This window comes from Brienomyrus brachyistius, chromosome 1 (assembly GCF_023856365.1).
Source record: "Brienomyrus brachyistius isolate T26 chromosome 1, BBRACH_0.4, whole genome shotgun sequence".
Lineage (NCBI taxonomy): Eukaryota > Metazoa > Chordata > Actinopteri > Osteoglossiformes > Mormyridae > Brienomyrus > Brienomyrus brachyistius.
The window spans coordinates 15,600,824-15,628,593 of NC_064533.1; the positions used below are offsets into that span (position 1 = coordinate 15,600,824).

At 49.5% G+C, this 27,770-nt stretch overlaps 1 protein-coding gene across 3 annotated transcripts; it reads left to right on the forward strand.

Moving 5' to 3' along the window:
- The first annotated feature begins 256 nt into the window (after window positions 1-256).
- msrb3 (methionine sulfoxide reductase B3) lies at window positions 257-22,299 on the forward strand. 3 transcript variants are annotated; one of them, XM_048979366.1, is made up of 7 exons: window positions 257-401; window positions 8,188-8,296; window positions 12,354-12,462; window positions 14,292-14,369; window positions 15,510-15,538; window positions 21,008-21,105; window positions 21,224-22,299. In XM_048979366.1, the coding sequence occupies exons 2-7, from the start codon at window positions 8,221-8,223 to the stop codon at window positions 21,560-21,562; spliced, it is 729 nt and encodes a 242-aa protein (XP_048835323.1). In that variant the 5' UTR covers window positions 257-401; window positions 8,188-8,220; the 3' UTR covers window positions 21,563-22,299. The 3 variants fall into 3 exon arrangements, with proteins under 3 accessions (XP_048835323.1, XP_048835144.1, XP_048835230.1); XM_048979187.1 differs by lacking the exons at window positions 257-401; window positions 8,188-8,296 and adding an exon at window positions 10,560-11,255; XM_048979273.1 differs by lacking the exons at window positions 257-401; window positions 8,188-8,296 and adding an exon at window positions 11,262-12,205.
- Window positions 22,300-27,770: the final 5,471 nt, after the last annotated feature.

Consider the following 27,770-nt stretch of genomic DNA (forward strand, 5'->3'; position numbering starts at 1 on the left):
CAGTACATCGCAATGCGTAAAATAGGGCAGCGATTTTTAAGCGGTTAGTCTCCCAGCTGACAGATGAGCGCACCTGTACATGGTTAACACTAAGGAAAAACCGCAGTGCTGGAGATTATCCGAGCCAGTGTCTTCGCACTGTTATTGCAGAGCCCAGCCGGAGGCTCCGGCGATTTGGCCCGATGTCACACAGCGCTGTCCACTTGCTCATATTTGGCGATGGCTGCGGCCCTGGAATTTCCCACAATGCCGTAGCGGCGGGGCCCAGAGCGGCGCGAGACGGCGCCGCGCTTCGCATTACGCTGACAGGCAGCGGGTGAGCCGCGCGCGCGTCGCTCCATCTCGGCTCTGAGCTGCTTTGCTGTCGCTGTCACTGTTGCCGTCGCTGCCACACTGCGCAGGTAGGTCCGCCGCTCGTTATTCATTTTAATTTTTTCCCCTTCTCTTCCCCCCCCTTCTTTTAAGCCAACACTTGAGGGCATTTGAAGAGCTTTCTTTCTAGAGCTTTCTCATTGAAGGTTCTCTCCAAGGCTACTTTTCTTTTTTCTTTCTCCAAATGTCACTGGACTTACAACAGCGTCCTTTGTCACTGGGCTACCGGGCTGGCAAAACAATAAAGGCGCTTTCAGTCCAGCCGCCCGGAATGGCGACAGTTTCAATTTTTATTCTAAGTGCTGCCCATCTGTCATTACTCATACAGTAATATCACAACATTATCATTAACCGCCTATATATGCGTTTCATCCTAATGTCTTCGTCTTGTTGCAGTTCATCAGCCAGTGTTAAAAGTGTGATTTGTTAGCGAGCTTCTTGTTACCAAATATAGTAACGCTGACTAAAATGAGGGCGTAGGGCTTATGGCAGCTACAAGACATCAATTGCTAGTCCGGTCAATTTGTGCGTGTTTCTGTCCCTTTAAAGTACACTATGCTTGGTGTCGGGCGTGCGCTCCACATAAATAATACAGCAACCCTATTGACGTAGTTTGAATAAAATATCTGTATAGACGTATGACGTTGAATCACAATACTGACAACAATAACGTTATCATTATTGTTTTTTTTTTTTTTTTTTTTTTTACAAGAGACACAATTGCGCATAAAATAAAGCGGATCGTGATGTTTGTATCAGGCTACTGTTCCCACCCTGTTTAATTTATGGTGGGTTTAACTGTCGCTGAAAACGAGTCCCAAGTGAATTGCCAAGTGGGAATAATCAAGCAGCCTTGTAACTTACTTTTTTTGTTTCTTGGTTGCCTTTCAGTTGTTTTACGTTCTTTCTTTGCAAACTAGTCGGTCGTGGCATTATTGGTACCGCTAGTGTAACGCGGATGCGTGTGTTATATTTATAGGTGCACTAACATTATAATACTTGAAAATAGTTGATTTTTAAGCGGTGTCTGAAGTCCGGCAACGTCACGGCGAGGGGAGCTGCTCTGCGCCGGCCATTTGCCGGCACTGCGAGCCTAACACCTATTCATGGCGAGCTCCTGCAGCCCAGTTTTCGCTGATGGCGGTAATATTTGCATGTCTGGCACCGAGGCAGCTCTGCAGGACCAGGACAGCGCCTTCTGAGGCTCTTGCACTGTGGTGTGACCCCATGACTCATCAGCGAGGCTGGAGGCTTTTCTGGTTTGTTGTCTTGCTCAAACTTTGAGGCTCTTTTCTACCATAATGCCATATAAGGTTTTATTGAAATAGGGGAAGATGTGCTTGATTCCAGCAGTGGCTCTGTCAGACATGATGAACTTTTTTGGGCTTCAAACAATGAAATGCTCAAAAAGGGTATGGTTTTACTCTGCTTCTTTATTAACCAGGGCATGGAGTTGCAACTTTGGATCAGGAATATAACTTTTGCCTCTTCATATTTCTTTGTTTGAACAGATTCCGAACATGTGTCTGCCTCTTGCTGGAATGTGTTCCTGCAGCAGTGGCCCTTTCAGGTTGTAGTGGAGCCATTTCGATGTTTCTCTCATCCCTGGTTTTCTCTTGTGTGAGCACTGGTGTATCTTCTCAGAAGTACATCGGACCATTGTGTCAGACTTAATGTGTGTTCAACAGTGCTTGTGGTAGACGGTTTGACAGTTGAAGTTTGTCCACAGTTGAATAGTAGTGGAATAGTGGCATTTTGATGGATGGTATGACAGGGGGTGCCACACTGGCTTAGTCAGCAACGCTGTAAGAGCTCGAAGAATTCCTGCAGGAATTCAGGGTCTCTCATGCAGTCTAAAGACAGGTGTGTGAGTGTGTGCCCTGCGAGGGACTGGTGACCCACGTGCCCTGTGAGGGACTGGTGACCCGCGTGCCCTGTGAGGGACTGGTGACCCACGTGCCCTGTGAGGGATGGCCTCTTTGTGCCCTGCGAGGGACTGGTGACCCACGTGCCCTGTGAGGGATGGCCTCTTGGTGCCCTGTGAGGGACTGGTGACCCACGTGCCCTGTGAGGGACTGGCCTCTTTGTGCCCTGCGAGGGACTGGTGACCCGCGTGCCCTGTGAGGGGCTGGCCTCTTTGTGCCCTGTGAGGGACTGGTGACCTGCGTGCCCTGTGAGGGACTGGTGACCCGCGTGCTCTGTGAGGGACTGGCCTCTTTGTGCCCTGTGATGGACTGGTGACCCACGTGCCCTGTGAGGGGCTGGCCTCTTTGTGCCCTGTGAGGGACTGGTGACCTGCATGCCCTGTGAGGGACTAGCCTCTTTGTGCCCTGTGAGGTACTGGTGACCCGCGTGCCCTGTGAGGGACTGGCCTCTTTGTGCCCTGTGAGGTACTGGTGACCCGCGTGCCCTGTGAGGGACTGGCCTCTTTGTGCCCTGTGAGGTACTGGTGACCCGCGTGCACTGTGAGGGACTGGTGACCCACGTGCCCTGTGAGGGATGGCCTCTTTGTGCCCTGCGAGGGACTGGTGACCCGCGTGCCCTGTGAGGGACTGGTGACCCGCGTGCCCTGTGAGGGGCTGGCCTCTTTGTGCCCTGTGAGGGACTGGTGACCCGCGTGCTCTGTGAGGGACTGGCCTCTTTGTGCCCTGTGATGGACTGGTGACCCACGTGCCCTGTGAGGGGCTGGCCTCTTTGTGCCCTGTGAGGGACTGGTGACCTGCATGCCCTGTGAGGGACTAGCCTCTTTGTGCCCTGTCAGGTACTGGTGACCCGCGTGCCCTGTGAGGGACTGGCCTCTTTGTGCCCTGTGAGGTACTGGTGACCCGCGTGCCCTGTGAGGGACTGGCCTCTTTGTGCCCTGTGAGGGACTGGTGACCTGCGTGCCCTGTGAGGGACTGGCCTCTTTGTGCCCTGTGAGGTACTGGTGACCCGCGTGCCCTGTGAGGGACTGGTGACCCGCGTGCCCTGTGAGGGACTGGTGACCCGCGTGCCCTGTGAGGGACTGGCCTCTTTGTGCCCTGTGAGGTACTGGTGACCCGCGTGCCCTGTGAGGGACTAGCCTCTTTGTGCCCTGTGAGGGACTGGTGACCCGCGTGCCCTGTGAGGGACTGGTGACCCGCGTGCCCTGTGAGGGACTGGCCTCTTTGTGCCCTGTGAGGGACTGATGTCCTGCGTGCCCTGTGAGGGACTGGCCTCTTTGTGCCCTGTGAGGGACTGGTGACCCGCGTGCCCTGTGAGAGACTGGCCTCTTTGTGCCCTGTGAGGGACTGGTGTCCTGCGTGCCCTGTGAGGGACTGGCCTCTTTGTGCCCTGTGAGGGACTGGCCTCTTTGTGCCCTGTGAGGGACTGGTGTCCTGCGTGCCCTGTGAGGGACTGGCCTCTTTGTGCCCTGTGAGGGACTGGTGTCTCCTGCCTTATTCCCTGTGCTTCCTGGGATACACTCCAGGCTTTAAATGACAGAAAGTCAGGGATGTCCCAATCAATTTTTCTGGTACTCCATCCGAACCATTAAAAATGTATATATGTCAATTCCAAATATAATTCAATTTTTAAATATATATCTAAATATTCACACACTCTGTTGCTACCTCCCCTTGAAAAGACGGCTTTGCGAACATTGCGGGTAGCTGTGAGGCCACTTTGACATTCCAATTTAAAGCAATTCCACATGGCTGACATCTTGATAGTTTGTAGTTTCAAGCCACGTGCCTCAGGCTTACTGTACCTTACATTCTGGGCAAATGTAAATTAGGCAGACACCGGAAATTAAATAGATTGGGCTTTGGATAGGGCTGTGGTAACTGATACCAATCGTAAAAAATGCATGGATTGGGTCCGATCTTTGATAGCGGTTTGGTACATCCCTGCAATATTAAAAAGTAGTTTTAATAGATAAAACTAAAGTAGATAAAAAGACAAAATGATCATTTTTTGGTCACCTTTTGGTTTCCAGCATCTGAGTTTGATAGGCTCTTAAAGGAAGGTAATGAGGAAAATGTGGTCACTTTAGATTCGCAGTTCATGCCACGTGGGGGTCAGCAGAACTGTCAATAGAGTGGCACACCTAGAGTTCTCACCCAGCATGTGACCTTTTTAATCCCCCCTCGACATTCCTGCCCTGATCGTGCCGGTCATGTCATCTAGGGTGTCCTGATATGCTGTGACATGGTAGCCACTAATAGCAAAGCCTTGTCTGAGGTGTTGACGTGACGCTGTTCATGTGACTAGTTTCAGTATGGCGGCATGGCTGAACACCCCCCCCCCCCCCCCCCCCATTTACATTGTGAAGCAAAGTCATGTGACAGATATCACTGCTACTAAGGGGGGTGCAGCAGGTGGTGTGGTGTCTGAGGCAGCAGACAGGACAGATCAGGGACGCGTGTCTGTAGGGGGGAAGGGGCTAATTATCGCAAGTCACCATAGGGAATTGGCCTTATAGTTTTGGGATGAAACAGGAAAGTGTGACTTCGTCTTGCTTAGATGGAGTACATACATTTTGTATGGACCCTGACTGTGAGCTTCAGAGTCTTATTAGCATCGTTGATTAGCAAAGTGGCTCAGTGGGTTGTGTTGCTGCTTCACCACACTGATCTTGGAGGTTTGAATCCCACCTCTGGGGACTTATCAGAAAGCTGCATTTCTGGGTTAGCGAGGTACCCCAGTTTAAATGGACTTTAACTTCGTTCACTTACATTTAGCCCAGACGACAAGCTTGCTAGCTAACTAATACATCTCGCTTCGTCATACAGGCTCCTGCTCTGTGTGTACAGAGTTCACATTCATGTAGATATTCTGGTTTCCAAAAGATGTGCAGTTAGGCTAATTGGCATCTTCAGATTGCCCTTTGTGTGTACAGACTGGAATTCCTTATGGCCTGATTTTATTGGGACTGGCTCCAGGCTCTCTGTGATACTGTCCTAGATAATGGATGTCTTTTGGGATGCTGTCATGTAGGGTGACTTGTTTAAAATGACCAGCTTCATTTTACCAGCATTTACAGTGTTTACCAGGCTTCTGATTGTCCATCAATAATGAGTCCTGGTTCAGACATGGGGGCGGCATGGTGGTGCAGTGGTTAGCACTGTATGGGGTGGCAAGGTGGTGCAGTGGTTAGCACTGTTGCCTCACACCTCTGGGACCCAGGTTCGAGTCTCCGCCTGGGTCACATGTGTGTGGAGTTTGCATGTTCTCCCCATGTCGTCGTGGGGTTTCCTTCGGGTACTCCGGTTTCCCCCCACAGTCCAAAAACATGCTGAGGCTAATTGGACTTGCTAAATTGCCCGTAGGTGTGCATGTGTGAGTGTGCCCTGCGATGGGCTGGCCCCCCATCCTGGGTTGTTCCCTGCCTCGTGCCCATTGCTTCCGGGATAGGCTCCGGACCCCCCGCGACCCAGTAGGATAAGCGGTTTGGAAAGTGGATGGATGGATGGATGGGTTCAGACATGGTGGTGCCACCCAGTGTTATTTTTGAATACCGCAGTTGAGATGTTTCTTTAGCAAGATGGAAGCTGATCAAGCAGACAGACGTCCTGGACTAGGCCCTCATCCCCTCTGGCAGTAATGGAGCTTGGTTTGGATGTTTGCTCCATGTTTCCTGAAGAGCGAGGAGGCTCACTGCTGGTCCATAGGGAAGGAGCGGAAGAAGCTGCCGTAGAATTCCGGCCGTATGTGTTTGTGTGTGTAAAATATATCCGTCCGTCCGTCCGTCTGCCCGTCCATCCATCCGTCCGTCCATCCATCCATCCGTCCGTCCATCCGTCCATCCATCCATCTTCCAATCACTTACTCAGTTCAGGGTGTTGGTGTATTGGAAAATAATGTACAATGGCTGGTTTATTACATGACATAATCATCATATGATTTCATGTGTACTATATGGTCTGTTCCTGTTTAGCTCGTGTACATTGGCTGCCTTCCCTGATTAAGACCTCCTGGACATGTGAGCCGTGAGCCCTGCAGGCTGTGCTAGGAAGTGGTGTGGTGGCAACTGGGGCATTTTTTGTAAGGGCGGCATTGTTGGTGCAGGCGAACATGTAATGTGATTTAGCTGATGTATAACCTGTAACGGACTGGCATCCTGTCCGGTGTGCCCCTCTACTGTCTACTAGAGTGTGCAGCCCTTGCTCCGTAACATTGTACTGGAGAAGTGGTTGGAGGATGGATGGGTGGATGGATGGGTGGATGGATGGAGAATGTCATTAGTGTCTAAAACAGGGAAATTCAAAATAAGGGAAATGTTGATTTAGTAAATATTAAGTCCATAACTAAGAACAATATTCTTTGTTTTTATTTTTGTTTGCTATTTAGCAGAAAACTTGACCAGGAATGAACTGGGTTTGAATTACAAGGTTGCTTGACACAATCCTATGGAAAAGATTTCACACGATTTCCCCTGCGAACAGCAGGAAGGTGGGATTCTGACCTGGCCACAAGGTGGCGCCATTGTCCACATGCACTCAGGCTGTGGTTTGCGATGCTGCGTTCTCCACCACATTGTGTATGTTAATCCCACACCACGATGGCCGCACTGGCTCATTGGGGCAGATGACCCCGAAGCCTCTCCAGTTACTCTGGGTGCTGCTACCTTTTGACTTGGCCCCGCCTCTGTGTAAGTATTGATTTCGTTCTTTCCCCCGGCTCTTGTTCCGTATGGCCCAGTGGAGAGGACCCAATCTACTGGTACACTACCCTGCCCCCCTCCCCCCCCATCCTTCACTACTGGCCTTTGGGGGGGAGGGGGGGCGGGGAATAGCATAAAGTCAAGTTAGGCAATTGCTTTGATCTGGCCAGACCATGGGAAAATGTCAGCGACAAGCTCCCTTTGAGGTTAGTGGATGACCCCCCCACAAAGCACTGTGCCTTTAAGATAGCATAGTCAGTTTGTGTGTCACCATGACGCCCAGCTAACAAGCCCCGCCCCCTTTGCTGGCGCTTCAGCAGCAGGTGCTAGCGAGGCACTGTGCGTCACAGGCTCCTGGCAGCCTCTGCAGCCTGCGTGACTTTGGGCCACAGAGCGCGCTCACCGAGTGCCAGCCTCGCTTTTCACATCAGCACCCCTTCGCTCTCGTCGGCCGTCTTTCTGCAGGCAGCAGCTCGGTAATGTGCAGCCATATCAGAAGGAAGCACTGGGTCATGTGACAGCAGGCCTTCTGCCCGGACATCAGTTTATCTTCTATCCATCTATCACTTTACTCTTCTTGCCACATTCTTCTACAGGCGGAGGTGTGTTTCTTCCTAAAGCACGGGTCACAGGCGGCGTGTTCTGCAGCTAGCTGGACACTGTGCACCAATACATTTTGTCTTCGTCTTAAAGCAAAGTCAGATTGTACAGTGAGTGAATGCCCAGATACATGCACAGCTCCTCAGTGCCAAGATGGAGATCAGCCCCCTTGTTAATGTGTGAATAAGTCATGTAACCCCTGGCTATTCTGCCCTGGTGAGAAAGCTGAACTTTCTACCCCTGTAAGACTAATTACATTACACCGTTTCTTCCTTCCCTTTGGTTGGGAGGGGGTTGGGGGGGGGGCGTGGCTATGTTCAGCTTCTGTGGTTAGGTGGAAGCATCTCATTTATCACCGATGATAGCGAAAATGGAGGGAAACCGGTTGTTTCCCGTTTGGGATGGAGATGGATTTCCCCTTGGTAACCCCCTCGCTGCTGCTCTTCCCCACTCCCCCCAGCCCTCCCTCTCCGCCTCATGCCGCAGGAGTAGGCCGGGGCCTGGACGAAGTTGGCCACTGCGGTTGGATGGCCTCCCTGCGACTGGCGGCTCTGCTGACCTGTTGTGTTTCTCTCCTTCTCCCTGCCTTGTAGCGTGGGCGGGCTCCCGGCCCCCGGCCAGCAGCCATGTCGGGCTTCAATCTGCTGCACCTGGTGACTAAGAGCCAGCCTGTGGCGCTGCGGGCCTGCGGCCTCCCCTCAGGTCATCTGGGTACCGCGCGCGGAGTGTGCTGCCCCCCTGAGCCCTGACACACGCACTGCAGCGAGAGAGAGAGGGGAGGGGGGAGTCTGTGTATTTATGTGTTTGTATTTGTGTGAGTGGCTCTGTGAGTGTAAGATAGTGTATATTATATTGTGGGTGCATGATCATTGTTCTGTGTGTGTGTGCGTGTGTGTGTGTGTCTGTGTCTGCCCGCGCGTGTGGCAGAAGGGACAGAATCTGCAGCAAACAAAAACCCATCTTGCCTCCCCTCCCTCGACTGGCTTCCAACGTATTCTGTGAAGTCGGTGCAAAGCCAGGACCACACAGAAACGTTGTGCACATTAAACTTGTCCGGTTCTCAGTGTTTATGTCTGGACTCTCTAAGGAGAGGCGAAGGATCGCCTAAAGGCCGTTATGGGCATTCGGGTTAAAAAGTACAGTATGTTTGCTGTCTCTTTATACATTTTTAATAATCATTACAGTGCTGTTTATGAAGTGACTTAGAATTGAAATCTGTGCAGAACTGAATGAAACTAAATGTTTATCAGTTTACATATTTCAAAGAGCTCTTACCTTGCAGGCACCAGTGTCTTGCACTTCCCTGACCGGACAAGTTAAACTGTGCAGGTTGTTTTTTTGCTGTAGTAGTAGTATAGCCCACTAGGGGGAGCTGGTTATTTGTTGAATAAGTCAAGAACGGTGCGCATTGACGCAGGCCTTCGCGGGTCTGAAGGAGGTGGGTGCCGGGATTACCCTGTGTACGCGGTGAGGTGGGCTTTTCTGCAGACCCTCTGTCCTGGTGCTTCCGTGCCATTTTATGCTTGCTGTGTTTTTTTTTCTTTTCATTTTCATTCCCCTTAAAAGCGCCTTTTTGTTGCTCCCTTGATAACGTGACAGCCTGCCTGCCTTCCCCACGCATGCCTGACACCGACACCTATGCAGTAATATAGTGCTGTCCGTGTTTGACTTCTAATGGCATTTTGTTTGCGTATCACATAAGCAAAGCCTGATGCTTAATGCTCGTTACTAACAGCTCTATATCGTAATATATAATTTTTTATCCATCATACTACCTCTAAACATTTTGTTACGCATATCCCGATTATTATTTGTATTATGTCTTAAATACCTTATTTTTTTTCACTCCGAATTTTACCAGTAAATTATTTTATTGGCGTTCATTTGGTATACTGCGCTGTTTTTATGTTGTAAAAAAGAATTGCAGTAATGGTTAATACGTTTAGAGAAGCCCTCAGATGAAAGGGGAAGAAAGTTAAATAATCAACAGCGCGAGGAGACTCCCCAATTAAGGCCTGCAGGACTCTGCGTTAGGAAGACAGTGTGGGCAAACACGCTTGAAAGATTTGATTAATTCAGAAGCTATTTGTAGCAAAACTGTCTAACGCAATCTAAACAGAGTAATTTATATAATGCATACATTTCTGAACTGTTAGCTCAACTGAACGGCTTATTAGAGGGAGGGGGGTCTTTTTTAAATGGAGCCAAACGTTTGACAAGTTTAAATAAGCAGAGAGGAGGGGTTATAAAGAACAAACCTGGCTTACAATTAGGAAACAATATTTATATTTGAGGTTGAAAAGCCAGGATGTTGGAAAAAACGTGCTAATTTGGACGCTGACCTCTGGGTGCCCCAAAGCAGATAATTTGTGGTGTGTGACGTGCATTCCTGGAGCATGTCTGGTAGTACCAGCTCAGTCGCTCTGCGGAGGCATATAATGAACACCGGGGTCGGGGCAGGGGGGCAGGCAGCCGCCACCTCCTCCTCTTCCTCCAAAGTGCATAACGGTACAGCACTGTGCCCAGCCAGCCTGCTGGGAGAATGGAACTCACGGGTCCAGTAAAGGGGAACGATCACCTTTGATTCGCTGCACACACTACCCCCTTCACCCTGGCCCCTCCCCCCAGTGTCCCCCAAACCTGTCTAAAAGTAACTTTCTACCGATGGGAAAGGGAGAGTACATCAATGGAGCTCATTCACATAAGGGCCCTTTAAAGTCTTCATTATTTACCTCATTCACATGGTTTCAATTTTTTCCCTGGGAATTCTCGGCATGCTTGGCGTACGGGGTGCCGCCGGCCGCGCTGCCCGCCGCTATTTTTTACAGCAACAGAAGGTCGCATCCACGGTGGGGGGTGGGGGTGCTAGGGGAGGAGCGGCAGCTTCCAGTGTAAAACTGCAACTATAAAAGAATGGCGTAAAACTGATAAAGTTGAGGAGTGCTGGGCGGGAGGGCCGGGTGGAGGAGAGGGCGGCGGCAACGGCGGCTCAAAATGTCAGCGCACTGCAATCCAACACCGCGTAATTTAAAACTGCAGTTGTGTCTCCCTGGGTAAATGACATACAGATGGACATCTGTGCTCCTGGTCCTGCCAGCACAATCGGCCTCTTTATGTACCTCTGCACATATATTAAGAGCAACATTTATTTTTGCGAAAAAATGTTTGCCTGGGATTGTGTACGTTCTGGTTACGGCGGGAGTCGTTAAGGGGGCCGTTATTGGCGACAGCTGGGGCAGTGTGGAGCGCTGCGGGTGCTGATTGCTGGAGGAGCTTGTCCTCTTTTAAGTTCAGTAATAATAAAGTGAATATTTGGCATCTGAAAGAAAATAGACACTGGGCTAATTGGTTTTTTGAAGTGAAGAAAAATGGAGAAGTACAGTTTTTTCTATGGTTATTGGGTTTCAAAGGGATTGGCTGAAGTTCAGCCTTAAGGTTAAAGAATACTCGAGGTGTTTTACATATAATGCAGAATCTATGTGTTTTACAGCTGTTTTTTTAACACGTTGTCACCTCCAGTCCTTGAAGTGTCACATCGCCAGAGCAGCACTCGCTCTCTGCACCCGCTTTTCGCTGGGCCTTGACAAATTTCGGAAGGAAGCTCGAATTGAGATTTATGGCCTCGTTAAAACCCCCATCACCGTCATGGGACGTTTTGCAGGTCAGAAAAAAGCACAAGCGGCATGCCGATCTGCTGCCCCCGAAGGCGCGGGGTTCAGCACCTGCCTGCTCTGCTGTAATTTCGAGATTAAATTGAGATTAAATGGAACTGTAAACGTTCAGGAGGATTAGTGGCCCAGTCATTTATTTGGTTGATAGGATGACATGTGTTTTCAGGCCAGAATGAATGTCGTGTTTGGTTCCACACTCTGCTGGGCCTTGGGAGTGTCACAGCCTCAACGCATAATGTTAAGTAGTAAACGTCAGAGACTGGACGCTGAGTAGGCCAAACCTGCTCAGAAGATGAGACCCCCCCCCCCCCCCCCAAATGTTAGGTCATCACTTTTAGGTATCCTTTCATGGTTCAAGTTTGAATGTGCCTCTGAGCTTCGTTTGCAGTTTATCTTTACCCTCATAAGCTACCATAGCTACCTAGTGGCTTGTAGAAATAGGTGCTGCCAGTTAATGTAGTTTCAGCCTTACTGGAGATTCAACCTTATTTCTTGGGTCAACCCTATAAAAATGTTTTTATCAGACACATTTATCCAAAGCAATGTACGAGTGCGGTGAGCTTTGTGGTCAGAGATCAGGGCCGATGGGTTTTCCTAGTCTAGAATGAGCCTTGCTTACAGACCCCTGTTTACAGATCACTTTGCTAACCGTAGGATTCGAACCTGAGACGTTCCGGATATGGACACAGGCCTCTAATCCACTGAGCTACACATCCTCCCCTGTTTGGTAGCGTTTGTTCATTAGCCTTTAATCTACATTGTCCAGATGGTACAGCCTTGACCTGAACTGTGATTGGTTTAAATTTGGCCTGCCTCAGTAACTGTGTGTTTCTTCTTTATTTTACTGGTCACATGACTTTAAGCACGCCATTCGCTTGCACTCTGTACACGGCATTGGAGATGATGGCTCCCCGCCTTACCCAACGTGCCACGCAGCTGAGCTGAGTGTCCCGTAGATGTGGAGTGTTTGAGTGAGAAGCCCAGATCTGGTGTGGCCTGAGGGGTGGGGGCTGTGGTCAGTGGAGCATGTGGGCGTGGCTTCGCATGCTGACAGTTTGCTGCCCCCTATCTCCATCCTTGTGCTCCAGGATCATGCCGGCGTAAGAAGACCTGGCCAGTGTCGTTCTCCCAGGAGGAGCTAAGGCAACGCCTTACACCTATCCAGTACCATGTGACCCAGGAAAAAGGCACTGAAAGGTAGGTGGGCTCTGCCACTGCTCTGCCTCCTCCCATTGGTTCCTACCGGCAACAGGGGAACTACGGGAACTAATAGGCCTGTCCATTTGTAGTTTTCAGTTGCTGCTTATCATAAATATTTGGAGGCAGTGCAAGATTTTATACCCACATACCCAACTGATATTCACATGAAGTGAGAGCAGTGGAATCAGAATTGTATTTGGCATTGAAACAAATTTTTCATCGAATTAGCTGCAGTAAATACCATTTCTGTGGTCTGAAAGGTGAGCGTTTAGATATGGTTTAGATACCCGAAATGTACAGAGACACAGGTGTACACAACTGGCTTCTAGATGGTGTGAAGTGCTCCATAGACACTCAAACAATCAGGCCTACAAGCCTGACAGGTTTAGAAACTGTAGGAGGGAAGATGGTGGCAGGCAGGATGTAGTGCTATCGTTTGGTAACTGGGGGGTTGCAGGTTCGAGCCCTGGTTCCTCCTCACCTCGTCAAAGTGTCCTTGAGCAAGACACTGAACCCCAAATTGCTCCTGGTGAGCAGGTTGGCACCTTGCATGGCAGCCTCCGCCACCGGTGTATGAATGAGTGTGTGGATGGGTGAATGTGAGGCATGAAATGTGAAGCGCTTTGAGTACTCATAGGAGTAGAAAAGCGCTATATAAATGCAGTCCATTTATAGTGAGGTTCTCCATGTCTAGCTGGTGACTTGGAGCTTGTTTGTACAGAAGGGACAGCAGTTCCCCTTACGGGGTAATCAGAGACACGTCCAGACTGAAAATTTGCAGGAAACAGAAAATACTACCACAAATAATAACATGTCAATTCTGTCATGGATTATGTAAATAAGCTTCAATGCTGGTCAAGTGTACCCTATGTATGTGTGAGCTGGGGGGAGGTGGTGTCAGGTAATGGGGTCATTTGTGGGCAGGGTCAGGTGATGAGGTCATTTGTAGGCAGAGTAGAGTAATGAGGTAATTTGTGAGCAGAGTAATGTTATGGAGTCATTGGTGGGTGGAGTCTTGTAATGAGGTCATAATTCAGCTTTACTTGTTCATTTATTACGGTTCCCATAACAGAGCCGACTGGCCGATTCTGCACGTCTCCGCAACCCTCTCCCTGACCCGATGCCATGTGTATCTTTTGTTCTCCTTTCCATTTCCACCCCAACACTGCTTCCTCCGTGTCACATGCTGCTGTTTGTTGTTCTCTAGTACCGGCATGAGAAGGCTTTGCTTTGTGTATTTCTGATGGGTTGTGTATAAATGGCAGCAATGTTAAAAATAGCCCCATCCTGCCCCTCAGACCCCCCCCCCCCAGCACTCTGACCTCTAAAGTTAGAGCCAAGCATCTGTCTTGGGGGTGGGGAATCCCAGCATCCCTCTATGCACAGCTGCGGCGGGCAGGAAGGGGCTCTCGTCCGCTTCCTGTGGCACTTAGCCGGCCTCGGTGAAGCCCCACCCTGATGTGGCAGGCCAGAGCTTCCGGAAGAGTCCCATCTGTTCATTGTGTGACATCACTGAGACTGAGGTGCTTTTTTTGTGATTTATGAGGGAGGGCTTCACCTCTGAAGCTTGCTGAGCTGAACCTGCAAACCAAAAGTGATCCCCTGCATTAAATCCCGTTCAGTGTGAGGGTCGTTGGCAAGCCCGTGATGGCGGTCTGACTCGGCTGGGTTAGGTTCATTCACGCTGCATCCTCCTCGTCGCTGTTGCCTGTTTACTTCTGTAAAACCCGTAGCCTTGAATGTACATTGTTTAACTCGCACGTAGACCTAGCATCGGCCATTCACAAAAACTGTCAGCCTCACTGTTTATCCTCTCTGCCCGCCAGTGCCTTCAGAGGGGAGTTTACCGACCACAAGGAGGAAGGCATCTACACATGCGTGGTTTGTGGCACCTCCCTCTTTGAGTGAGTAACCCTGGTGAAGGAGTTAACCTCGCTGCTGGTTTTCCTGAGTAAGCGGCTTCGCAGTCTTCTGGATGCTAACCCAGTTCCGTCTATTGTTCGTTATTATTATTCTCAGTAACATTTTTCTGCAGCCAGGGTTCACTCTGCCCCGCCTTCTCTTAGTCGAACTCCGCCCCTTTCTGGTTCCTCCCCCCCCCCCCTCACAGAACAACTCCTCTGATTGGTTGTACAGATCAGTCTCTCTTTTCTGGAACCAGAGCAGTTGCCACAATAACAATTTGGCCAGTTAATGGAATAATATTCCGAATAGCCAGCTCACAGAAACATGATTATAGATCACAAAATGCATTTTGTGTGCATGCACGAATAGGTGTTTAGGTACAGTGCTTCCTAGAGCTGAAACACATTATTTAGATAGTGTAAAATGAAAAATATTTATAATACATGATCAAAATCCTTGCAAGTGGCTAAAGAGTTTGTGGATTTTCTGCAGCCTTTTCTGCAGCCTTTTCCGTCTTCATGTGGAATTCCTTCATTTAGCCTCCCTCCTCCCACATTATATTCCTGCATTTTATTCCCACGCTGATCGCATCCCACTGATGCCTTTTGCTCCATTTCGCTCCGGAGTCGGGACATTCCTCTCGCACCTCGCCGCCGTCGCCATGGCGTCACGATTTGGCCACTCGCTGAATAACGCCACATAACGCTATAAAAATTCGGGGGGGGGGTCGAGTTTGCAAGTGAGGGCTGACTTCAGGGCTGAGCGCCAGTATCAGAAGATGACAATTGGCTCTGTAGTCTTCCCATAATTCCCTAACCCGCCCTGTCTCCTGTGACACGTACGCCCACTTATTTTATATCAGATAATTACTCAGATAGATGGGAATCCATGAGTTTGATTTATTTGAAGTGAGAAGTTTAAGCATGTTTTTGTCACGCGGTGTTGGCGAGGTAGATATTATAACCATTTGTTTTGGGTTAAAAACAGTGTTAATTAATCTCTTCAACATATATATCACCGTTGATTAGATTGCTCTTCACGGGCTATGTTTGTGATGTTCTGAAGTTCTTCAGGACCTTGGGGTGGTGCTGAACACCTGTGTCAAAACGCTGTTCATTTCTCTCTCTCTCATATTGCAGGTCTGATAAGAAGTTTGACTCTGGATCAGGTACGTTCTCTTCCCAAATGTAACGGGGGGAGGGTTGTAAACGAGGCTGTAGCATTTGGTGGCCCAGCATCTCAATGTGTAAAAGGGGAACTCAGTCACTCATTCTGGCCTTTGGCCCCAGGGCAAATCTTGACTTGAACAGATATTGTTGATGGCGTGTCAGTTAGTTACAGAGAATTATAGGTTTAATGTGGTTCATGGGGACCCCCAACCATTCTAATTATGTTTTATTCCACTCCTAGCACACCTGTTTATACCAGTAAAAGGGCTGATGATTAGTTAATAGGTTTGGTGAATCATGAATTGTGGTCATTTGAATCCCGGGCGCTGTTGGTGGTACTTTTGGGCGTCCCCAGGGCGACGTCTGAGAATCTGTGATGTCACCTACGGTGCCCCAGAGTTAGTGGGAGCTACGGGGTCTTCCCTCTGATATTAAGCTGGTATGATTGGCTGTTTTCCCTGCACACCACCTGATTGGATATTTAAGATTCGTGTCACTCATGAAAAACAGTGCTTTCCATATGCTCAACCCATACTGAGGAAACTGATGATGAGAAACACAAAAGAAAAGGCCAGCTTTACTTTATACGTGTTAAAATATTACTAATTTATACGTTTTAGGAGAAACATCAGTCTGTATGTTAGTGTTTCTCACACCAGCTGTGTTAAGTCATGTGACATACATATATGTAAAATGGATAAGGATTCTGTACTTTTTGTTTTTAAGCCAGTAGATGAGGTCATCAAGAGGCGTTTCTGTCTTCTGGGGACTCCTCTCCATCATCTGATAAATGGATCAGATCTCTCTCTTTTTTGTTAGCATGACTTCACTGAGACGTTACATACACTAAACAAATGTAGGCCGGAGTCCCGAGAGCGAGAGAGATCCCAGGCACAGGATCCACCGGCAGACCAGTGGAGGTTTCCATCTGGGCCACACACCTACATAATCCAAAGATGAGGATGTGCTCCATCCCTCACTTTAACCTGCCCGTTTACATGGCTGCCTGAGAAGTTTACGGTTGGCTGTGTGGCGGAGGGCATATGTAGTGATGACTCTCATTGGCCACAAGATAGGTCTGCTTATTAACCTCTATACAGCTAATGCATGACATCCTCAGACAACCAGTGTAATGAGCACTACCTGCGCTTCTGTGGTATGATTTATTGCTCGTGAATCTGAGGGCTCAGTCACACATGATCCTGAAGAACTCGCGTGCTCTTATTCGGCGCCGTGTTGACATGGAACGTGATTTCCGAGTATCAACACAGTTTTGCACAGCACATTGTTCTCACTCTAGGGCTGAAACGAGCCTTTGGAGGTAATGTCCAAATTATTGCCGAACCTGCAGGGCAGATGGAAGGCCGACAGGCATATCCAGTCTCACTGACCACTATAAAGAAAAAGACCTTTTCTGTCTTTGGGCATTACTTTTCATAAAGCATTAAACATATAAGATGAATTTCTATCACCTCCATGTAGCTAAAATTAAATATATTTGTACCTGGATTCCCAAGTTACATGTTGTGCGTGTCGAACTTTCAACCAGTGATGTTCTGGCAGGACGGCACGGTAGCTCAGGGGATAGTGCTATAGGCTCACACCCCTGAGGTTGGGGGTGTAAAGCCCCCCTTTGCTCCGTGCCTGTGAGGTTTGCATGTTCTCCCCGTGTTGCACAGGCCTTCTGCACAGGCTCTGGTTGCATTTAACCATCGGAACACATGCAGTTCGGTGAATTAGCTTCTCTGAATAGCGCTTAGGGTGTTGTTGTGCATGTCCTGCGATGGGCTAACATCCTGTCCATCGTGAAACTCACCAAAGCCGCATTCATCTTGGCTCATGTTCTCGTCTTCCATAATTCCAGGTAATTATTAACATCCATCCATCTGTCCACCTGTTCTTCCAGCCAATAATCCAGTACAGCAGTGTTTCCCAATCCAGTTCTCGGGGACCCACAGCCGCTCCACGTTTTTGCTTCCTCCGAGCTGCCTGCCAGACAGTCCAAAAATGTGGATGACAGGGAACTCGGTGGGAGCAAAACCGTGGACTGGCTGCCGGTCCCTGAGGACTGGACTGGGAAACACTGCTGTACAGGATCTCTATGAGCTTGGAGTCTCTTCTAGGAAGTATAAGGCATGAGGCAGGGGACACTCTGGATGGAACGCACTCTCGCCTGATTACAGGCTAATGGGCAATGTAGAGGTGGCAGTTTGGCTTGCTGCTTATTTTTGGACTGCAGGAGCAAATCCTTTCAATGTGAAGAGCGGAGGCTGGATTTGAACTCGCAGTCCTGTAGGTATGAGGTGACAGACTAGATGATGCTCGTTAATACAGACAGATCATCTTGTATGAATGTTAAGTACTGTGGTGTATCACACAGAGCAGTGATTCAAGCCCCCGGAGCTGGATTCCAGCCTATGTTTTCCTGACATTCCTTTTGGAATTGTCAGTCTAAAAATAAAAGAAAACCAATATAGCCACCTCAACAATAGCCAAGTCTGGCGTGCCGCAGGTATGGAAACTGGCTCAGGTTCAGTCCGTTTCCTGTTTTGGTTCTGGCGCTGCGGTGCCGGGGGTATGTTCACCCGAGCACTTGCCCGGTGATAAAACCTAATTAGATTACTTTAGTAACCATCCGCGGGAATTTTCCTCCTCTGAGTCACACAATTCTTGTGTTCCGCTGGGAATTTCCTGCGTCTGAGCTGAACGCCACGGCTTTGTAGCCTGGGCCAGCCGGGCCTCCCGATCCAAGCCGGCTGGAGGGCCCTTGTTTTCCGGGGGGGGTGGGAGTGGGGGCTGCTGGTGGTCCCTCTTGGCCTTCGATCCTCCCGCATCTGCGGAGCAGGAAAGGTCCAGTTTCTACACATGCCTGCTCTCTCCCCAGCTGATCCGACTTGCTGTCTTTTACGAGCCGGTATTTTCTTTAAAGATGGGCCCTTTGTAAATGCGTCTTTTTTTTTTTTTAAATCATTTTTGCTTTCCTCCTCTGGATGCCCTGTTTCTGAAGCGCTTACTAAGAAGCGGCTTTGCGACTATTACAGAGACAGCTAGATGGCCTGGCGTGATGACTGCGCCGTGACAACTGTGATGTGACGTCGCCGTCACCATGGTGCTGTGTATAATGTACTGTTTGTGTGCTGAGTGCAGCTCACACCCCAGGGGCTTCATCTCAGGACCGGATAATATGAAAAGCATATGGAGGAATGTGCATGATGGGAAGACGCCGTGGGGCGGTGCTCCGGGGTGAAGTGCAGGGCGAAGCTATAGGGATTTTGACCAACCCCCATCCCCATCAGAACCCCTGACCTGGCCATTTCTGGGTGCGACTTGGATGGGCGCAGAAAAGACGTCTGTGGAGTAATGGGATGGTCAAAAAAATTCTGCGGCAAACACACACGTCCAGTCGCACAATCCGCATGCAAATTCCCGGTACGGATTTTTCACACACCTGTGTTTTGTGACTGAGATATTCCTCTAGGCTGCCTCTTTGAGGAAGCGTAGACGTCTGCCGATTGATTGGCCCTTGTGGTCATGCAGCTCCCCTAAAAGCCAGTACCGTGGGTCCTTAGGTCCCTGGGTGCTCATTGCGGACATGCCCATGTGCACATGACCCTAGTGTTCGCTGCCTGCCAGTGTGGAAGGTCTGTAAAGGTTCGCTCTCACCAGACTGGGCCAAACAGAAAGGTTGAGGAGCAGCTGTGGATGTGGACAGAGGAGGCTCCGTCACATCACAGCCTGACACAGCCTCTAAACACCCCCCACGATGTCGCGCTCGCGTCCATGGATAAACGGAGAAACGCCGGCGAATTGGCTCACTGGCTCACTGGCCGCACGCACGGAGCACGGTGTTTACACATCACGTCCCCCCGTCTCTAATTATGGCAGCAGTGGGAGCTTCCCCAGAACTGAAAGGGGATCTGGTGTGTGTGTGTGTGTGTGTGTGTGTGTGTGTGTGTGTGTGGGGGGGTCGCGCTTAGTCTGGCTGGAATGAGCTAGAAAAATAAACCGCCTCTCACTGGCCCAGCAACCAGAAAGAAAGGGGAAGCTGTCTCGGAACCACTGGCAAGGCCCGGATGATGCCAAGGGCACGAGAGGCCCGGGAGAACCCTGGGTCTGCATGTTTCCAATCACTGACAGGCAGGCAGGGTAGGGGGCGCAATACCTGCGGGGGCCTCCCATTGATTCCCATTGACTCCCATTTTCATGTACTGGTACAGTTCCCAGACTCAAATGACCGACCCTAAAGCTACAGTAATGGACTCGTTAGATTTTACTTTTGCCTTTTTTGAAAATGCATACAGAAATCAATAGAACCATTGCATCTATCCATGTGTAACTCAACTTATACTTATTGATTTAATGAGTAATTTGTTGGAAAAATATCAGTTCATAGATTTGGGCTTGTTTATTATTTCAATGATGGCACAGGTCAGTGTAAGTAGCTTTAGTGCAGGTCTGATCTGAACCCAAAAGATAAAGTCTGAAAACAAAGAAGATGTTTTCTGTACTTTTTGTTTTTAAGCCAGTAGATGAGGTCATCAAGAGGCGTTTCTGTCTTCTGGGGACTCCTCTCCATCATCTCCTTTTTCCAGGTTTTTTCCCACAGAATAGAGAAGCCTACAGTCACACACACACACTTGTTACCCTGCTGCGGAGGCATTCTGTGAACTGTCATCGTAATGCCGTGATTAATGACCTCTGGGCCCCTGCAGATGGAAGTTGATAAGGATTTTGACCACAATTACAGGGCTGCTTATGGAATTTCCCTGTAATATGTTTGTAACAATTTACTGTCTTTGTGTGTACCAGTGAATAAAGGAAAACATAAGATAAATGAACATGTCGTCATTACACATACGTTACACGCACAGTACACACACATACGTACACGCGGATGTAGACATATTACACAAGCATACACACACGGGTGGTGGCTCATCACACTTAAACATGCATATACAGAAAATTTGTTGTCAGCTGGTGGTCATGTGTGAACAGAGTCCATGACATCAGCGCTGTGTGACAAACACCATACATACATACTGAAAGTGAGCGGCCACTTCCCTCACCCCCGGCTTCACCCTCATAGCAGATTTGGAGGTTGTCCGGGGATCAGTCAGTTGGGATTAGTCATCTGGCATTGATCGCATGGGGTTGGTCATCTGGGATCAGTCACCCATAATTAATCATCTGGGACTGATCACCTGGAATTAGTTGTGTGTCTAGTCCAGTCACTAGGATATCTTTTGTGGGGTTAGTCATCTGGGAATGGTCACCTACGGTTAGTAACGTGGGATGGATCACCTGGGTTGAGACATTCCTGGTTGGAGAGTTATTCTGCTTGAATGAAATGGATCTGGTAACTAGCACCAGCCTCGCACCATGTTGACCTACACTCAAGGTTCTGTAGTGGTGTGTGGTTTGTTGCCATTGTGACAATGAACTTGCACCCCCTCCCCCAACTACAGGATGGCCCGCCTTCTACGACCTGATCAAAGAGGACACCATCACGCAGACAGACGACTTCTCCTATGGCATGCACAGAGTGGAGGCCACCTGTAGCCAGGTAGATGCTCTGCAGACCAGACCCTCCTCACAGTAATGTTGTCCTGTATCTCCAGAGCATAGCCCGCTTTAGTCCCTTGCTAACACTCCACAGTGACTTGGCCATGTCACCTCTGTAGTGCGGAGCCCATCTGGGTCACATCTTCGACGATGGCCCTCGACCCACAGGGAAGCGCTACTGCATCAATTCAGCCTCCATGGCTTTCAAGAGCAAGGAGCAGACTGTACCCAGCTGCGCCCAGGGACCCGAGACGGAGGCTGCCATCACAGAGGCTTCCAAGGTAGCTGCCAAGGCGCCCATCAAGGGGGCTGCCAAGGGGCCCACCAAAGGGGCTGCCAAGGGGCCCACCAAAGGGGCTGCCAAGGAGGCTTCCAAGGTCGCCAGCAAGGGGGCTGCTAACGGGGCCCCAGGGAGCCGCTCCAGGGCCCCAACAGCCCCCAGCAAGACTGAGTTCTGAGACCCCCCCTCCCATGGTATTCCAGCCTGATTACCCCTGACCATAGGGCTACAGATGATTGACCCACTGGGCCAAATATCCCAGACCAAGGAGCCCTACAGGTACTGAGAACACTCCCATATGAAGCCCAGATATCCACCAAACAGAACCTGCAAGAGCAACAAGCACCATTTATGTTAATGGCTCCGCCCAGATTACCCAGAATCACCCTCACTGCACGCAGCCACTCCCCCCTCCCATTTGAATGAAACTCAGTCTGGACGCAGAGAGGTGGGGGAAGTAGAGGAGGACTACCCCTTACTCTCCTTTATGACCGTCAGACACTTGATTTTAAAGGTTTTACAGAGGTTTTTATAATAGATTCTTAGTTATGCTTAAAAAAAATTCCGCCCTTACAAATGTACCACCAAGCTTTACGTTGAAGAATAAACACATACATACTTTGCTAGAATACAGTATTACTTTGAAGTGACATTTGATACAGGGAGTCGAACAGTTTGAGGAACACTATGCAAGAGCTCTAAGGGGAGAATGGGAACGGGAACAGAGGCCTCTTTCAAAGAGGCCGGGATGCGTGACAGATGTTTAGTCTGAACACGGAGGGAGCCGAATATCTGAGGCTGATTTCTTGCCTCCTGCCCTGGTGCCTTTTTGCCCTGAATTGAACATTTTCTGTGTTTTCCTTCACTAGCAGTGTGAGAAGAGTACTGATATTCAATAAATCTTGACACACTTGATGTTCTTTTCATACATTATGTTTGTTTCTGCCCTAGCCTGTATATATATATATATATATATATAGTACATATACACATGTGCGTGTGTGTGCAATTTCCATTAATACTGGAAATTGGTGGGAGTCTCCTCATCATTCAAGGACAACAGGCTTTGGATCTTCACGTTTATTGCTTCCTATTGGGGGAGTAGATGCACAACTGGAAATGTGAAGCAAAGGTACAGTATCAATCCATCCATCCATTCCTCCAAACTGCGTATCCATTATAGAGTCTTGGTGAGCCTGGTTCCTGTCCCAGTCAGCACAAATCACCAGGCAGGAGAAGCCCTGGAATGGATGTCAGTCCATTACAGCTGACAGTCACACACACACACACACGCTCGTTATGGACACCATTCCCTCATAAACACACAGGGCGAACAGGCAAATTTCACATAGAGTTGAGAGCAGGACAAAACCCCACCAGGTACCCAGTGAGGATCCATTTACCATCATGCTACGGTAAACCACATTTTAAAAGTCTTCAAGGAGCGCCTTCTGGCTCCCCTTACAAAATCTTCTCAGCGATTCTACAGGCTGGAATGTAGCCGAGCCCTCACAAGTTCATGTGTCAAGGTCAGGTGTTATTTAGGCCCTTGTGATGAGTCACGCCGACACTGAAGCTCAGTGTTGACGCCACTTCACAGTCACAAAGGGAGCAGAAGAAGCTGAGATGCACACAGGCTGGCTGAGGGCAGCATTCACCACCTCCCCTCCGTCAGGTCTGTGTGCGGTCAGGCCTGACACCTCATAATGTGTGGAGGCCCTTTCAGAACGAAATGCTCCGAAAGGCAGACAGAGGATGCCGGCACAGTGACCATTCCACAAGATATCCCATGGAGATGGAAAGAATACAACAGATATAGCATTATACTATACAGATGGAGCTTGGCTTGTAGAAGCTGTAGAGACACTAGGATGCGTAGTGGCCATAAAAGCCACCGTTGCAGATTGACACTTGTTTGCATAGAAGATTTTGGTGACGGCTGTCCCTTTAGTTTTGCTGACAATTCTATCTGGTGCTGCTATGGAATCAGTCTGGCTTGTTGTGAGCTGGTCTCTTCTACACTTTGTCCCCTCCCTGGGCTCCTGTTGTCCACGGATGATTGTTGCTTTCCCTTAAAAGGCTTCTCCATTTCCAGAACCTTCCCACCACCCTCCGTAGCCTCTCTCTGAGTGGGAGAGCCTGGCTCATCCCCCTCCCCCCAGGCAGACCCTCAGCCTTTGGGAAAACATTTTCTCTCTGTCTGAAGACACCAGCCCACAGCAGGGACACTTGGGGCTCACCTTAAAGTGCGCGCGTGTGTGTGTGTGTGTGTGTGTCAGTGCATGCGTGTTTAGAATTTCCCAGCAGTCCCAAGCTGCAGAGTACCGGGCCCCATGTTTTAGTGCGAGAGGAATTTACTATCTGGTAACCCAGTATGCGCAGTGAAAACCGTCGGACACGGGGGCCTGGGCTGGCTCTCCGGGGAAACCACCTTGGAATGCCGCTTTGTTCCCGGCTTAATTTGGTTTGGCAAATCCGGTTCTCACAACCGGAGAAGCAGAACAAGACAAAGGCATTTTTTATGTGTGGAGACGACCGCTGCGTCGTTCTGCTAGTTAACAATTTCGCCCGTCTTCAGGATGGCGTTTGAACGCCAAATATTACACAGCATGTGCAGGAAGGAATCACACCACCCAAAGAACATCAGCAACAACAGCAGTGATGGCCATCATTCTCACATCAATATTACATTAATGTCAAATACCTAAGCAGTACTCTGTCACACCTGTGGTTTGTGGCATCATCTTTTATCATGTTTTTTTTTTTTAATCTTAGATTAGCGTTCATGAGGACACAAATATGAAGGACTAATTTAAGAAAAAACTTGATGTAAGTAGCTGATCAGTTTGTTCTCCTTCCAGTAACAGCAGATCTCTTCTATTTCCACGCAGTGCTTGTATGGTTAGGATCTGACTGTGTTCCAGGCTAGCCAGTGAGTTATAGTTCACTTTATACACAGAAATAGGCTCCTGTTCGCTCATTCATGAGCTCCAGTGCGGAAAGTGGGAGTGCTTTTCACCAGGTGGGCGTGTCCTTGTCGTTAGTTTCCTCCACCCGACCTTTGACCTTAAACCAGTCACTGGCAGTGCCTTCCCAGCCTGGATGCCTTCAGCCCTCGTGCTTTTGTGAGGTTAGCTGTGGGGAAAGCTTAATATCTTAGCAAGACCAAGCCCACTACTGGTTAATTAGTTCTAGCTTGTGCCTTAACCCATCGGTGCACTGCAGGAAAGCCCAGCCTCGTTTGTTTTGGAGATTCCCGTGATGCGCATGAAGAGGGAAGCTCTCAAATGCTAAAGAAAACATGCTAACAGGTGGGGGGAGTCACACTGAGCAAATGGCCAACCTGAACAGCTCCAGGAAGATTCACGGCGGAAAAAGTGCAGCGCAAACATCTTTAATAGGGCTGGGTCGGGCAATATCAGCGCAAATGAGCAAATAAAATTTGTGAAGGGTAGTAAGCCTGTAAATAGGTAAACAGTAGCAATAATAATAATAATAATGTATAGAACTTGATCTCCTGTATAAGCTGGGGCCAGATTTACATCCTGGTATAGAATCAGATTCCATGTATGGGTACAGCCGTGATGTAAATGCTCTGATGGAGGGGGAGGTGCTGAAGGAGCCCCCTCCCAGGTTATTGTGGACCTGTCTTGGTGGGTGGCGTTAATTCATGCCCGGGGTCCCCCTTTTCAGGAGCGGCATTGTTTAGACACAGTGTGCCGGCCCCCGTTTTATGAGTGTGGGAAAGTCCTTGGCAGCGGCGGGCCCTGCGAGGACTCCCGGACCAGTGCCGGCTCCGGGGGGCCCAGTTTACGTTACGGACGCAATAAAGAACTTTTACGAGTCAGGTGTGTTTAGACTGCGTGGAGCGCCGTGCCCGGGCCAGGCCAGCTGGCCTTCCTCAACTCCACTTTCTATGGCAGGGTAGCCCCGCCCAGGGTCCCTCGCAAACACGCGGGGGGGCTGGCCCCTCCTCAGCCTGGCCCGAGGTGGAGGAGGGGCACTGCTCTGTGTGCGGGAGAAAACGTCCCCCCCCCCCTCCCAGCTTCAGCTTCCGCCCGTTTATCTAACGCTGCTGGGGGTGTTTGGGGCTGCCATGGGGGAGCCTTTCCCGGGATGCACCTCGATGCCATTGGTGCTCGTGGCGAATGTTGTCGCGCCCATGGGATGGCGCTGTGCTTAGCGTGAGATTCCATCAGTTCTTGCTACCCATGTTCATTCTCTGCTGGCTTCTGTCCAACCTGCTGATGCTACCTTTGGCGGAGGAGGGACGTCGATCTCCCCACTGCAGCACTACAACACATCACTAATTAACAGGATGGTGCTGATTAAATGAAGCAGTCATTTACCACATGCCCCAAATGGGTTGATTTTCCATCCCTGTTATGAATTTTTCCTCAGCCTGTGTCTTCATGTGTTACTGGGATTTTTCTCCAGTATGGGTTTTCAAGTGATACTGGAATTTATTCCCAGGCCGGGTCTTCATGTGACACTGAGATGTATTTTTAACACATAAAGCTTTGCTGGGTCGGACTGCTTTTAATGTTCACCGTGTTTAATAACAGGAAGTCATGCTCTCAATAGGTAAATGGTTAGTGCTGGCTGCCATTTGCTGGCAGTGGTCAAGGAGTTTGATGGTGCAGTTGGAGTTGGTTTGTAAGACTAGAGCCAGTGTGCTGACAGGTTAAAGTCATTTTTAGCTCCTGTTGATTCGCAGTAAAACTTTTATACTTTGCCTCTGGCCTGTAACTTGCTAACAAGGTGTTGTAAGAGCAAAAACAGTCAATTTGAGAAGAAACCCCCAGACTCCAGAGATTTCAAAATATGTTGCTTTTAATTTCCTTTGTTTTATACTGGAAATTAACAAAATACCCTGGAAAATGTCCTTGCCTCATGATTGCTGTGGCAACCTCCACTCACAGTTTTCTCACAGCAGAGTTTAGTCCATTCCCTGGCTAACTGGGGGTGGGGTGGGGGTACAAAGCAATCCCCCATGCTTCCCGTCCCCCTGGTGACCCCCCCATCAGCCCTGGTGTGTTTTAAGCTCACGTGTTAGGACACGGACTTCATTAATCTCCCGGCGGAGGAAACACTGATGCAAACAAAGGCCCACACCAGCATCGCTGCCACCCAGGCATAAAGCCCAGACACAGCCCCCCCCAACCCCCCAGACCCAGGAATCCCGCTTTGGTCTTTCATTCATGCTCCTCTCTCTGTGTTTACGTCAGTTTCGATTCCACACCAGCAGACCGCAGCTTTGTGTTTAATTACTAAATAGACGGTTCCAGTTCTAAAGTCTTCTGTGGACAGCACACGCTTAAGAAAAGATCACATTTTAAGCTAAATGTCCAAAAAGGAACGTGATAATCTTATAAGGGACGCATTGTAATGGGGAACAATGATCACGTAGCATCAGCCTGGAGGATCTGCTGAGGCTCAAGCAGGCAGTGGACTAGCCAACCACGGAGATTTGCCCATTGTTTGACTCCAGGGCCCTTGACAAGGTGACCACAATCCCATTCCAGCCCAGCTTCAGCCTTTAACACCTAACTGCTGGTTCGCCGTTTCCTGTGCGGTTTTCGTGGGAAAGATGCCGGCGCTCCTGCCCGGGACAGCCCGTGTTGGACGGAACCGACCCACTGGAGAGGAGCGGACAAGTGTTCTGAATTACTGGGGAAAGCTGGGCGGAATGCAGACCTGCTTTTAATTATGCTCGTCATCTCAGGCTATTAAAGCTCCGTCCGCTGGAGGTAATCGCTGCCCCTGGGTATCGGAGCGCATCCCTGACCCGCCCCGCTCATGCAGGCTCACCCCAGCCTGGCGTTATAATATTCCACAGATAAGCAGAGATAAATGGACCACAAAATCATTAGGTTCTGCTGGACGTTTTTGGCAGGGCTGCTGCTAGGCCTGAAAACACTCCTCTCCTGGACGAGCTCCTCTGATCTTCTTTCTTTCTTTCCTGTTAACTTCTGCCAAGGAGTTTATTTCAACAAGGCGAGAGGAATGGAATCCCTGTGGCCGGGATCCAGATGATGCAATCCCACAAGAGCCGGTCCCAGATCCACCGGGCCGTTGCAAGACGGGGATGCTTTGTGGAGCAGGAAGTCCTGGAATGGGGCTCCTGCTTAAGAGCTGGGATGCCACTCCGGGTCGTCGCCCCAAATGTTTGTCAAGTCTTTGTCCAGTTTGACTGGGATCCAAATGGCTGCATAAACTTGTGTCAGAAGTACTGATCTCCCCTAGGGGTTCCCAACCCCCGGTATCAGTCCGTGACTAGTATTCCACCGTGGAACCGTGGAATGCTGGGGGTCTTTTGCGGGGGTTGATTAATTTCCCAAAGTAAACTACGTATTTTTTTTTACCACCCCATCATGTTCATGCAC

What these genes read in the sequence shown, in the direction of transcription:
- msrb3 (XM_048979187.1), top strand. Translation starts at nt 10,985, where the DNA reads ATGGTTATTGGGTTTCAAAGGGATTGGCTGAAGTTCAGCCTTAAGGTT. An exon ending in CGTCATGGGACGTTTTGCAG is followed by an intron (nt 11,256 to 12,353) that starts GTCAGAAAAAAG and finishes CTTGTGCTCCAG; the next exon opens with GATCATGCCGGCGTAAGAAG. An exon ending in TGTGGCACCTCCCTCTTTGA is followed by an intron (nt 14,370 to 15,509) that starts GTGAGTAACCCT and finishes CTCATATTGCAG; the next exon opens with GTCTGATAAGAAGTTTGACT.